This window comes from Chiloscyllium plagiosum, unplaced genomic scaffold, assembly GCF_037043375.1.
Source record: "Chiloscyllium plagiosum isolate Xiang-an unplaced genomic scaffold, Cpla_swu_hap1 HiC_scaffold_17, whole genome shotgun sequence".
NCBI classification, from domain to species: Eukaryota; Metazoa; Chordata; class Chondrichthyes; order Orectolobiformes; family Hemiscylliidae; genus Chiloscyllium; species Chiloscyllium plagiosum.
Genome location: NW_028270155.1, coordinates 55635017 through 55649652, shown reverse-complemented (window position 1 = coordinate 55649652; position 14636 = coordinate 55635017). Strand labels below are relative to the sequence as shown.

The 14636-nt window shown below is 40.3% G+C and overlaps 1 protein-coding gene and 1 pseudogene across 4 annotated transcripts in view; one reads left to right on the top strand and one right to left on the bottom strand.

Moving 5' to 3' along the window:
* carmil2 (capping protein regulator and myosin 1 linker 2) overlaps positions 1-14636 on the bottom strand; it is a 184118-nt gene that overhangs the window by 42212 nt on the left and 127270 nt on the right. For all 4 annotated transcript variants that reach the window (XR_015759967.1, XM_043707061.2, XM_087995933.1 and 1 more), the window contains 5 exons: positions 13588-13681; positions 13355-13453; positions 10930-11058; positions 5557-5670; positions 208-383 (listed from right to left, as the gene is read on the bottom strand). Coding sequence is in view for 3 of the 4 variants with exons in the window: in XM_043707061.2 (XP_043562996.2) it covers positions 208-383; positions 5557-5670; positions 10930-11058; positions 13355-13453; positions 13588-13681 (612 nt within the window). In the remaining variant the exon portion in view is untranslated. The remainder of the gene's footprint in view (positions 1-207; positions 384-5556; positions 5671-10929; positions 11059-13354; positions 13454-13587; positions 13682-14636) is intronic.
* Positions 659-2322, top strand: LOC148147344 (uncharacterized; annotated as a pseudogene).

The window sequence follows — 14636 nt, the reverse complement described above, 5'->3', positions numbered from 1 at the left end:
TACTTTTTTCTCTTGATAGCCATTATGAATTATGCACTGCTAAAAGGATGGTGAATCTCTGTTCAACTTAAAAAAGTGACGTTGAAAAATAAAATCAAATCTCTGTCAATAAACACTTTGAACAAAAACTTCTTCTTGACGTTACATCTTTGTTAAATGGGCTTAGTGAAGAATTAGTGATACTCTGGCACGTAAGACTATCCAGACCTGAGTTTGTTCACAATCTCCAATCCAGCCTGTTCAACAATTACGCTCCTTGTAAAGTCCTTGGGGATGAAGTTTTTACTGGATACTTTGTTAACCAGCTGCTCCTGAATATTGGCTTTCTCCACAACATTAGGACAGAGCATGCTGGTGGATTTCATGAGGGACTGAATGAGTGTCTAAGAAGAGAATGAAAAAGAAATCATTAATATTTTGAAAATTTTGTAGCAACATAAAAATAATTTTAAAGATGATTGGACTCTTAGTAAAATGTACTTGTGCTGTGACACACTTTTATGGTTGCTTTTTGCAGGTGTCATGTCCAGAGTAGTATAAAACTATTATTAACACTACCAGAAAAGATACCCAATACTTGTGTAACCTAGGAAACACTGAGTAGTATAGGAACAATGCTAAGTCATTTCATTGAGTTAATCGAATTCCGAATAATCAAATGCCGGTTAACATAGTTTAGCCAAGCTTTGGGACCTTGCCATCTTGCTGGATAATCGAGGTTCCTCTGTATACAATTCACCATTAACTTACGATCAGTTCTTACCTCTATAAATAAACACACAACACTGCAGCCATTTTTATCCCTTTGTATCATATACCTTGACAATCACAAATCTACCCTTGTAGCATCTATGCACATTTATACAACTTGGAAGAGAAGTCATGCAAGAGAAGAAATGAGAAAACAGTACACCCAGTATGTTATAAGTAAAACACAAATGTCCAGCTGCAACCCTTTGCCGAGAGTCTGAGTACTGCAGGGGGGATTCTTCTATTATAACTAATGTCCTTCTCAGTCCCATTCAGGCTCTGCAACCCCTGCTCAATATAGCAGCACTTCAGAGACTCGGAAGTTGTTAGTCATTGAAGACTTACTATGCCACAATGAAAACCAGTTCTCTTCTGTCTTCACTTATCATGGCTCAGTCAAGCTTTGCTGCTCTGACAGAAGCAGAACCGCTTTCTAGTAATGCTTCAGATAGATAAAGGAAATACATTTAAAGACATGACTCTCCTGCAATCAGGTAGCCTGGATTGAACTACCAAGGTAATTCATTCCAATCTGTGGCAGTTTTCCCTCTAACTGTACTCTTGAAATATGTTACTCTTCTCTGCATTCAACACTATATAACCACAGAACACCAGCAAACTAGGCATGGCATTCTATCCACAGGATTCCAGGTAATTTAGCAAGCTTCAAGTGGACACCTATGCTGCTTCATCAAGAGATCTCATACCGCCGAGTATTTGAGGGCGTGAAGTCTGAGGACAGCAGTTAGTTTTCAGTGAATCTTGACTCATCCCAGGAGCAGCAGACACAATAAACATCCTGGGACCATTATAATTTCCCCTCCGATAAAAAGTGACTCAACAGCCCACAGTTAACTGATTAAAAACTAACAACCAATTCACTTAAACCTCACTTAGCAGCTAATTCAGATTAAAACTTAATTTATATATTTGAATCTGAATATGATTCTAGATCAGGAAGAAAGGAGGACATGACCCTATCTACATCAACAGAGCTGAGGTGGAGAGGGTCGAAAATATCAAGTTCCTAGGAGTGACGATAACCAACCACCTGTCCTGGACCTCCCATGTTGATGCCACAGTCAAGAAGGTACAACAACGCCTCTTCTTCCTCAGGAGGCTTAGGGAATTTGGCATGTCTTTAAGGACCCTCATCAACTTTTATAGATGCAACATAGAAAGCATTCTATCTGGGTGCATAACAGCTTGGTTTGGCAACTGCTCTGCCCAGGACTGTAAGAAACTACAGAAAGTGGTGTGCACAAGCCAGACCATCATGGAAGCCAATTTTCCATCCGTGAATTTCATTTACACTTCTTGTTGCTGCGGAAAGGCTGCCAATATAGTCACAGATGTCTCCCACTTCAGTAATAATCTCTTCCAACCTCTCCCATCAGGCAGAAGATACAGAAGCTTGAACACACGCACCAACAGGTTCAAGAACAGCTTCATCCATGCGGTTATGAGATGAAATGGACCTCTCTAATTTCAAACGTAACGTTGACCTTCCTTTTGTGCACCTCCTGTGCAAATGTAACCTTGCATGCCTTGCTCTGTCCAAGCACCCTGTGATCTCTATGTCCTTGTTTGCTTTGAGCTCCCTGTACTGTTCACAAGACAGTAGATCAAATCAAATGGATACCATTTGCATTTAATATGCTTGTTACGTAAAGTTTACATTTATCCAGCACATATTCACACTCCAGAAGCTCAAAAAAGAAAAGTTGTAAGCATAGTAAACCCAGTACAATATAACTAAACCACAGCATCCCAGTCACAGTCCTTCTCTGAGAATTTAGTACACCTCTGAGGAAGTTAGAAAGCCACAAGGGGATCAGTTCCATGTTTTACTTCTCTTTCAAGGCATACTGGGGACTCAAGGGTTAAACATTCCACTACCAAAGAGACTCACTGCAGTATCAATTGCATGTCTGTCCTCTTACAGAATAGGAGAAAGTGAGGACTGCAGATGGTGGAGATCAGAGCTGAAAATGTGTTGCTAGAAAAGCGCAGCAGGTCAGGCAGCATCCAAGGAGGAGGAGAGTTGATGTTTCGGGCATGAGCCCTTCTTCAGGAGCAGAGATTCGTGGAGCAGTGTCACCACAAGTAGACGCACAACTACTTTTGGGGACATTGAGAATCTCTCACCGGCTGTCCAATAACAAAGCATTCCTGAAGAAGGGCTCATGCCCAAAACGTCGATTCTCCTGCTCCTTGGATGCTGCCTGACCTGCTGCGCTTTTCCAGCAACACATTTTCAGCTCCTTTAGAATAGACAGAACATCTCAGTAGGGAGAAGGCTGACTGAATCTTAGAGAAGGAATCTATTGGAGCCACACATGTGGATTCCTCTGCAGCTTCAGGCAACACTGGTACCCTTAGACACAACCCTGTTGAACTGCCTCATGCTCCCATTATCTTGCTTCCCCTCCATATTAGTACAGGTGTATGATTTGCTTATTGAGAACAGGCAAAACCCTTCCGTTTTAATCTTTTCCCATCAACACATGAGCATGACGAATACGTTAATCTGTCCCTGTAATCCATTCACTCGTTATCACGGGACATTGACATTCACCGGGCCTTGTAAAATTATAACTGCCCATCTTAAACAATGTAATGACAATCAACCATGTGACTCATAGACCTTTTGTTTTATTCCTATAAAATGTACTGCCTTTGTGTGTAGAGCAGAGATTCATGGAGCAGTGTCACCACAAATAGACGTACAACTACTTTTGGGGACATTGTGAATCTCTCACCGGCTGTCCAATAACAAAGCCAAGTGCGGTCTGCCGTTTCACGAAGGACACAGAATTGCCCCGTTGAAAGAGTAAGGTTGGGGGGGGGGGGGGGGGGTGGGGTTTAGAGGAAATATAGAGGGTGTGCGCGGAGACACTTTGTGGGCTAGGATTCAAGTGATCCAATGTCTGCATGCGTTTGGGAAGGTGGCTGGGGGTCATCAGTCCCCTAAAATTAAAGAAATCGCAGACAGCATCCCGAGGGCTCTTTCGGGAGGCCCTCCCAACAGCCCATTGCCCTACTCCCCTCAGTACCCTCAAAGTTACCATCAGTGCTGAGCAATCTGACCTTCGGGTGGACGAGGTCTTAGCTTTGGTCACTCCCGGCCACGCGGGGGAGGCTGTTACAATTCTCGATACTGGGTGACAAGTTACATGTGTCTGTACTCAACAGGGTCCTAGTATCCGGACGGAAAGTGATGGTGATTTGTGAAGGTTATCTGCTCATTTCTTCACAAAACAAATCTAAACCTAACACTGAGGAAAATCAACCCAGACTTTAATATTTGTTCACCAAGTGGAGGAATTACAGTGAACTTCATACAGTCCAATTAAAAAATTGCAAGACAGAGTATAAAGGTAGATCTGGGTATACCAAACCAACAATATTGTTTTCAGAAAATGATACTGGTTGAATTGAATATTTTTTTCGGACTCGTTTACCTCCACATAATTTTAAGACTGTGCATCTTCTTTATCAGTATGGAATGCCTTTTGTAGCTTTATTCTATGTCAATTTCCCCTCATCACTGAGGACTGAAGTGTCAGTTCAACATTATCTTGCAAAAAAAATCATGTTCATAAAAGTTAAGATATTGTTGTAAATATCTGTGTCTCTGGGTTAGTCATTCTTTGTGCATATGAAGCATCTTGACCAAACTTTTATTAATGCTGTCGCAGTCATTTCAAAGCCTAGGACAGTACAAAAGAGCAATGACTGATCAGAATTGCTTGAAAAAAAAACAAATTGGGGATTTAAATTGAAAGATTAGAACCAGGTAATTATAATGGAGTCCAGAGTTGGAAACTGTGCACATTCTACATTATAGCACTGGATTTTGTTTAAATGAATTTCCAGTTTATATTGAAGACACTGAACAAAACTCCTACTCGCTAGGAGTTGAGACATATATTGAGAATCTCTCGCCGGCTGTCCGATAATAAAGCATCTACCGTTGTACTGAAACTTGTGTCATCCGGATTTGTGGAACAAAATATACACCAACACGTCTGTTCCAGGAAATGTAGTTCCAAGTCCTGTCAGTTCCTCATCTGCAGGTTTGAATCAAATAGCTCAGTTTTCCAGGCAATTTGATGAATTTTCACTACTGAAAAACAGTTTTCAGTTTATATATCCACAATTGCTCTGTGCAAACATGAGCTGATCAATGCTCTTACTGGAAATGCTAATTGCTTCATTGGAGGATCTATGTAGTTCAATCACATCAAAGTTTCAAACATTCTAAACTCTGTCTGGTTAGAGAAGAAAAAATGGTTGGTACCACGTTAACAAATCAGCCTCAATGTCCTGAGGAGAAGGCTCAAATAAAATCTCTACAGCAGATCAACTAGATGAGAACCCACAGAAACATAAAAAGTGATAAAATGAGACACTTCAGCTGCAAAATGTCAAATGGAGGTCAACTCATTCACATTTTCTTTAGTATAATTCAAACAGTTGTAGAAGAAGACAACTTCTCCTTTCCCCACATAGTGCAGAATTGTAACACGGGTGAGACACAAAAGATTTGGAGGTGCCAGTGTTGGACTGGGGTGTACAAAGTTAAAAATCACACAACACTAGGTTGGTAGTCCAACAGGTTTAACTGGAAAGCTAGTGCTTCCAATTAAACCTGTTGGAGTATAACCTGGTGTTGTGTGATTTTTAACTTTAAAAGCAAAAGGGTTATGCCTTTTGGAAGAAAACAATCTGCACAAATTCTGTGGGAGAAAATGGTTTGGAGAGTTTTTAAAAATTAAAATCGGCCAGATAGCTGATTCATACCTGGATTTCTTCATTTACAGCCTGGGAGACTTCTTCAGCAACTGACTCCAGCTTGTGTTGTACCGTTCTTAGTAAAGGTGGAGTGTTACCCACTTGGTACAAGGTTGGTAACACCTGTAAAGATAGAAAGAGAAGAACAGCTAGAAACTCCCAGTAGTAAGTAAAAACATTATCAATAATTTTAAAAATGTTAAAATGAACTTTTAAGGTTTCATAACACAACCCCTCAATTCTTTACTTCTTGGGAAAGTTGACAATAATGAATAGGAGTGCCTAAGATCAAGTTACAGGAATATACCTGTTGGACAATGACACAAGCAGGGGCCAGATTTTCTTTGGGATTCTAGAACTAGGGGTCACAATCTGAGAATTAGAGCCAGACCATTCAGAAGAGATATTAGGAAGAACTTTTACAGAAAAGGGATGGTAGATGTTTGGAATCCTTTTTCCATAAACTGGATGCAGGCTCAGTTCTTAATTTTAAATCTGGGATAGATAATGTTTTGTTAAGCAAAGGTATTAAGGGATATAGCCAAAGGCAGATATATGGAGTTATGCTACAGATTAGCTATGACCTCGTTGAATGGTCAAACAGGCTCAAGAGGCTGAATGGCTTGCTCCTGTTCCTATGATAGTCCTCAAAGTATTTACAATCTACCTGACTGTGACTATACATCTCAAAGATCAATTGGACTCTGTTATCAGAACTAAATACTTCCTTAAATAAAAAAAACCTCTCCACCTTGCCATAAACTAAACTGATCACCACAGAGAAATATGATCTGCAGTTCAACAATGGCAACAATGTCATTGACTACTCTGATCCAAGTTTGTCAACCTGGGAAGCACGGCGGCTCAGCGCCAGGGACCCAGGTTCAATTCTAGCCTTAGGCTGTGTGGAGTTTGCACATTCTCCCTGTGTCTGCGTGGGTTTCCTCTGGGTGCTCTGGTTTGCTTCCACAGTCCAAAGATGTGCAGGTTAGGTGAATTGGCCAAGCTAAATTGCCCGTAGTGTTCAGGGATGTGTAGGCTAGATGCATTAGTCAGGAGAAATGTAGAGCAATTGGGTATGGAATGGGTCTGGGTGGGTCTTGTTGGGCCTAATGACCTTTACCACACTGTAGGGATTCTATTCTCTCGATCTTTTAAATTCTGCCGACAAGAAATTGAGCCCGTCCTTGAATAATATAATAATATTATTATTATTAGTCATAGTCATAGAAATGTACAGCATGGAAACAGACCTTCAGTATTATTTGGTCATCTGAGTTCTACAGTAGAGGAGACATAGATTTTTGTTTTTAGTTCTGTTTAAAAAGAAAGACAGTCCTTAACAAAGTCAGAAAGTAGTTTTGAACAAGGAAATTAAAAATTTCCAAAATGTTATGTGACTTTAAATAAGTGAACAGCAAGTCAGCTGGGAAGAGAAGTGTTTATTGATGTGTTTTACCATAGAGAGAGAGATATAGAAGGGCTGGTTCATTCAGCCCAGATGAACCTTCATTCAGACAGAAGCACATCATTTCAGAGAAAGGTTGTCTTTAACAACAGAAACGTTGTTATTTGCAAACCAAATAGTAAGAGCTGGGGGAAAAACCCTGGTGGCTGTTTAGAAGAAAGCCAGAAAGAAAGTATTAAAGAGAAAAATAGCCTACAACGCTATGGAGACACAAGATTGTGAAAATTATGATAAGCAGTAAATGAGCTGAGTCAGCATCTCATTTAATGATCTCAGGAAAAGAGGACAAAATGTAAGCAGATATTTACTGAAAAGAAACCTATCAAAATGGAGTTAAAAACTTACAAAAGGTCAGTCAACTGTGGCTGAAGAAAGTTAAGGATTGTATGGGATTAAAACAAAAATCTTATAAACTGATAAGAAAGAATAATAAATGAGGATTGGGAAGTTGTAAAGAATACAGCAAAGGAGGACTAAGAAACTAAAACATAAATCACTGGAGAAACTCAGCAGGTCTGGCAGCAGTGGATAGAAAGCAGAATTAACATTTCAAGGCCAGTGGCCCTTCTTCAGAACAGATATTGGGTAGGAAAAGGTGGTATTAAGCAGATAATGAGGGCAGTGAGTAAGTGAAAATGGGTTGGTGGTGTGCTGAAAGCAACTCGTTTCATGATAGAACCTGGGATGTAGGTTTGGCAGATGCAGTGGAGGCGGAGGAATTGAGAGTAAGGGATTGCGTTTTTGCAGAAGGCAGGGTGGGAGGAGGTGTAGTCCAGATTGGCAACATTAAAGTACATGGGATAGGAGTAATGCACAGTCATGGATTAAGTATTGCTAAACAGATAATAAAAGGAGAGTAGAAATAAATGGATCATTCTTGTGTTAGAAGACTGTGACAAGTGGGATACTGCAAGAATCAGTACCTGGTCCCCAGCTGTTCATACAAATTGGATGTGGAGACTCAATGTAACTTTTCCAAATTTGCAAATATACAAAGCTGAACAGAAATGTGTGTTTGTGAGGAAGATGTAAAGTAGCTTCAGGAGCATTTGAACAGGCTTAGTGAATGGGCAAGAACATGACAGATAGCGTATAATGTGAAAAAATGTAAGGTTACCCACTTTGGTGAGAGGAGCACTTGTACATAGTATTTCTTAAATGTTAAGAGGTTGGAAAGTATGAATGTGCAAAGGGATCTGGGTATACATGTCAATAAGTTAGTGAAGGCTAATGTGCAGAAGTTTCAAGCTATTAAGATGGCTAATGAAAGCTTAGTCTTTATCACTGTAGGGTCACCCAGAAGAATAAAATGTTTGGGATCTATGGTGACTTGGCCACTTGAATTCAGAATTGGTTTGTCCACAGAAGGCAGCGGGTAGTGGTGGAAGGGTATTTTTCTGGCTGGAGGTCCATGACTAGTGGTGTTCCACGGGGATCCATACTGGGACCTCTGCTGTTTATATACATGTGTCTCTGATGAAAACATAAATGGGTGGGTTAGTAAGTTTGCAGATGACACAAAGATCAGCAGAGGTGTGGATAGTGTAGAAAGTTGTCAAAGAGTACAGCGGGATATAGATTAGTTGCAGATATGGGCAGAGAAATGGCAGATGCAGTTTAATCCAGGCAAATGAGAGATGCCATAATTTAAAAGATCAAAAGTTAAGGAAAATTATACAGTTTCTAGTAGGATGCTGAACAGCATTGATGTACAGAGGGATTTTGGGGTTCAAGTTCATAGCTCCCTGAAAGTGGCCACACAAGCAGATAGGGTGGTAAAGAAGGCATATGGCAGGCTTGCCTTTATTAGTCAGAGTATTGAGTACAAGAGTCAGGATGTCATGTTGCAGCTTTATAAGATTTTGGTTAGGCTGCACTTAGAGTATTGCATTCAATTCTGGTCACCACATTACAGGAAGGATGTGGAGGTTTTGGAGAGGGTACAGAAGTTTATCAGGATGCTGCCTGGATTAGAGGGCATGAGGTAGAAGGTGAGGCTAGAAAAACTCGGGTTGTTTTCTCCAGAGTGGCAGAGGCTGAGGGGAGACTTGATAGAGGTCTATAAAATTATGAGATGCATGGAGAGGTTTGACAGTCATAATCTTCTTCCCAAAATTGAAATGTCTAAAGTGAGAGGGGGTAAGTTCAAAGGAGATGTGAGGAGCAAGGACTTTGTTTAAAAGCAGAGAGTGGTAGGAGCGTGGAATGTGCTGCCAAGAATGATGGTGGAGGCAGACACAATATAGGCATTTAAGGGACTTTTAGGTAAGCACATGAATATGCAAGGAATGAAGGGATATGGACTAAGGACAGGCAGAGTTAGTTTAATTTTGCATCATTTTTGGCACATCATGGGCCAAAGTGCCCGTTCTTGTGCTGTACTGTTCTAAGTTCTATATGAGGGTTTAAGCAAAGGATGTGTGTGCAGTTTTTGTTCTCTTATTTCAGGAACAATATTATTCCCATAGAACGAGTGCAATAATGGTTCACCAGATTTGTTCCGGGGATGGCAGGACAATTCTATGAAGACAGACTGGGCAAACTGGGCCTTATTCTCTGAAGTCTTGAAGAATGAAACGTGATTTCATTGAAACCTCCAAAACACTTAAAGGGATGGACAGGCTGGATCAAGTTAAGGAGTAAGAACCAGGGATACAATTTAAAAACACATTGAGGACTGAGAACAGGAAAAATGTTTTTGCTCAAGTGGTTGTAGATCTTTGGAATTCTCTACCGCGAGAGCTAGGGAGGCTCATTCTTTGAGTGAAGTTTGCTGGATTTTGGATTATTAATGGTGTACTGAGATGTAGAGATATTGTAGATAAAAGGCATTGAAGTATTCGGTCAGCCAAGAGCATATTGAATGATGGAGCAAGCTTGATGGGCTGAATGGCCCATTCCTGTTCCATGTGCCAGCTGAACTTGATGCTTTAGTTTGGATATGGGGATGGCAGTTGATTGTTGTTTGGTTACCTGACTGAAGATATCTTTCTTTCTGATATCTTCAGTCAGATGTTTTTGAAATAATTCTTGGAAATTTTAACAAATCTGTAAATAAATTTAATGTACTTTTGTTAAATGTTTATTAGCAACTTCTTGTGAATATGTTCAGTGACTGTGACCTCAGAGGTAAATAAAAAGTAAAATTTACTGTCATTCAAGCATCAGGTCATTCTGGGATCTGCCTGGGATCTGACGCCAATGACATGCAAGTCCTGGGTGTCCTCCACTGCCAAACTCTAGCTACTTGACGCCTGGAGGAAGGATGCCTCATCTTCCACCTGGGGACCCTCCAACCACACGGGATCAATGTGGATTTCACCAGTTTCCTCGTTTCCCCTTCTCCCCACCTTAATCCAGATCCAACCCTTCAACTAGGCACTACCCTCTTGAACTGTCCTACCTGTCCATCTTCCTTCCCACCAATCCGCTCCACCATCCACTCTGACCTATCACCATTACCCCCCCATCTATCACATTCCCAGCTACCTTCCCCCCAGCCCCACCCCCCTCCTATTTATCTCTCAGCCCCCTGTGGCATCCCCCCCCCGCCATTTATGATGAAGAGCTCATGCTCGAAATGTTGACTCTCCTGCTCTTCGGATGCTGCTTGACCAGCTGTGCTTTTCCAGCCCACACTTTTTGACTTTGTTCAGTATTAGCATCAACTGGAATCATAACATTGCCTTCAAAGGAGATCTGGTCCAATGTGCTCAAGATCATATTGGTCACAAATAAACCTGTTCAGTCAGATGAAGATCCATGGCAGAAACATGTAACCCGTAGGGATAGGCAATGTGTCTGTATCATTATATAACAACAGTGATACACCATTCTGGTAGCACCCTGAAGGAAGATGATACATTTAAAAATATTTAGCACATAAAATGGTAGCAGCCTTTTCAAGGACTCACTGTGGTTAATGTCTTAGCATCTTTTATGATTTTTTCAGCAAACACTACATCCTCTTGCTTTTCTTTCATGGAGTCCTTGTTCATGATGTTCAAATTTTCTTCCACCAGATCACACATGCTGTCCACCATCTGTATACAAACACATTACTGTGTATTCAGTTGGTTTCCTTACAGTATACATGTCCTACATAGGGTATGTATTTTTTGTTGTAATGTTTGGTCCTATTTTTCTGTTAACAGATACTATGTCAAAATTGGTATGTCAAAAATTCCCATTCAAATTTGCTAAGTAAACTGTAACAGGCTAGTTTTAAGCTGACGACTGTGTAGCTCTGTAGAGTACATTTCTTCTTTCCTCTTCATCACCCTCTGTATTTAAACTAAATCTTATATTCAGTATCTAATCATGAATGAGTTGTTAGTACCTTACATCAGGCATAACCTTGAGAAATACAAAAACATCAATTCAGCTTTACTTCACTTTAGTGGTTTGATCTCGGCTCTGGCGATGGTCATACCTGTAAAACTTCACTTTAAGATTTTTAGCTTCATTAACACTAGCTTTACTGCAGTGTAAATTAACTCAATGTTTTCCTTCATCCTGGTTACTATTATTTGTCATATAAAAAGAGAGCAGAAAAATAAGGGGATCTATTGAGTGGAGTAGAATTACCCCTGAGTACTCTCAGCATAAACTTGGAAAGTGGCTTTATGTCTATGCAAGATGTCCCCAAGGGGCATCATGTAGAAGAACAAGAACATGGGGCTGAAGAAAGATCCTTGAGGCAACAGAAGTAGCAAATTTACCTTTTGACAACTAAAGCAAGCCATTAGAGTCATAGAAATGTACAGCACGGAAACAGACCCTAGACTCCAACTCGTCCATGCCGACCATATATCCTAACCTAATCTAGTCCCATTTTCCAGCACCTGGCCTATATCCCTCCAAACCCTTCCTATTCATATAGCCATCCAGATGCCTTTTAAATGTTGCAATTGTACTAACCTCCACCACTTCCTCTGGCAGCTCATTCCATAAACACATCACCTCTGTGTGAAAAAGAGGCCTTTAGGTCCTCTTTTATATCTTTCCCCTCTCACCTTAAACCTGTGCCCTCTAATTCTGGACTCCCTCACATCAGGGAAAAGACCTTGTCTATTTATCCTATCCACATGATTTTATAAACCTCTATACGGTCACGCCACAGCCTCCAATGCTCCAGGGAAGGCAGCACCAGCCTATTCAACCTCTCCCTAAAGTTCAAGTCCTCCAACGCTGGCAACACCTTTGTAAGTCTTTTCTGAACCATTTCAAGTTTCACAACATTCTCCCAATACGAAGGAGACCAGAATTGCACACAATATTCTAAAAGTGGCCTAACCAATGTCCTGTACAGCGGCAACATGACCTCCCAACTCCTATAATCAATACTCTGATCAATAAAGGACAACATACCAAATGCATTCTTCACTATTCTATCTACCTGAGACTCCACTTTCAATGAGCTATGAACCTGCACTCAAAGGTCACTTTGTTCATCAACACTCCCCAGGACCTTACTATTAAGTATTTAAGTCCTGCTCTGATTTGCCTTCCTAAAAAACAGCACTCACATTTATCTAAATTAAACTCCATCTGCCACTCCTCAGCCCATTGGCACATCTGATCAAGATCCTGTTATACTCTGAGGTAACCTTTTTTTGCTGTCCACTACACCTCCAATTTTGGTGTCATCTGCAAACTTACGAATGATACTTCCCATGTACACCTCCAAATCATTTATATAAATGATGAAAAGGACCCAGCATCGATCCTTGTGGCACTCCACTGGTCACAGGCCTCAGTCTGAAAAGCAACCCTCCACCACCACCACCCTCTGTCTTCTACCTTCAAGCCAGTTCTGTATCCAAATGGCTAGTTCTCCCTGTAATCCATGTGATCTAACCTTGTTAACCAGTCTACCATGAGGAATCTTGTCGAATGCCCTACTGGAGTCCATATAGGTCACATCCCCGCTCTGCCTTCATCAATTGTCTTTATTACTTCTTCGAAAAGCTCTATCAAGTTCGAAAGACATGTTTCCCATGCACAAAGCTATGTTGATTATCCCGAATTAGTCCCTGCCTTTCCCAATACATGTAAATCTTGTCCCTCAGGATTCCACCCGACAACTTGCCCACCACCAATGTCAGGCTCACTGGTCTATAATTCCCTGGCTTTTCCTTTCCACCTTTCTTAAATAGTGGCACCATGTTAGCCTACCTCCAGTCTTCCGTCACTTCACCTGTGACTATTGATGATACAAATATCTCTGGCATGGCTTTTCTGAATGCAGAGATTTCAGACGATAATTCACAATTGCAATATGTTAGATGAGAATTAATAAATTATGATTTACCTATCAATAAAGAAATGACTCCTTACCTGCTGTGTAGAACTAGTTACAATTCTCTCTTGCAATCGAAAGGCCTGCTCTGGCGAAAATTTCTTCATCTGATTATTCCGTAAGAGATACGATTGTATCTGGAAATCAGAAATTGGTCTTATAAATAAGCGTTATGCTTTATGTTATTCATTTCCAGACCAGTGCAGATTCAAAAATCACAACATAGACTATTATACAATGCTGTCACAAATAGAATAGTGATAAGTTTTACTTTTTGCAGCGCTTCATCAGTTTTCTCTGGATTGCTACGATAAGCCTGGGACACATCACTCATTGGGAAAGGCATTGATCTCAGCATATAATTCCTGGAAAATAAAGTGAAAGTGATGATTATGTTTTGGCATTCATGTCACAGAAGGAACTAGGGAGAGAACACAAAGACCTTTTGGTCATTACACCAACTTTTTTAAAATCTATAACAAAATTAAGAAATGGCAGATGTTGGAAATCTGAAACAAAAACTAAGTGCTCGAGAATGTCAGCATATCTGGCAGCATCTGTAGAGAGAAAAACAGTAAATGCTTTGAATCCTGTGCCCTTTCATCAGACGTTACTGGACACAAAATATTAATTTTGTTTTTCTCTGTCCAGTAACGTCGAATGAAAGGGCACAGGATTCAAAACGTTTACCGTTTTTCTCTCTACAGATGCTGCTAGACCTGCTGATTTTCTCTAGCACTTCCTGTTTTTGTATGTTTTTACCTCATCCTACTGCAAATGCATTTCTCAAATAGCAGAGATGGGCTTTAAGTTCCTCAGTTGTTTTTGACTATTCCAAACTCTTTGATTTTTAAATATTTGTTTGCTGCAAGCTCCATTTCAAGAAACACTATTGGGTGTTTGAATATATGGCTATTCATGTTAAGTCCTTCGCTTATTCCAAGGGTTTTATCATACATAATTGACAATAAGCAAAGTATATTAGATCTTAGAGTGAACTGCATGATAATGCTCCTGAAATCATCCATATTTTAAGATGAGTGAATGGACAAAAATCTTACAAATGGGGGAATAATGTGGGAAGATGTGAAATTGTTCAAGAATGAAATGCAGGAGTAGTATTTAAATGGAAAACTACTGCAGAATTCTGAGGTGCATAAGGATTAGGTGTTCTGGTGCGTGAAGTGAAAATAGTTAACATGCAGATACAGCATGTAATCAGGGAAGGCTAATGGTATGCTATCTTTTATTAGGAGAGATATTGAACTTATAATTAAAGATATTCAGCCTCAGTTTTATTGGGCATGGGTGAAACCACGT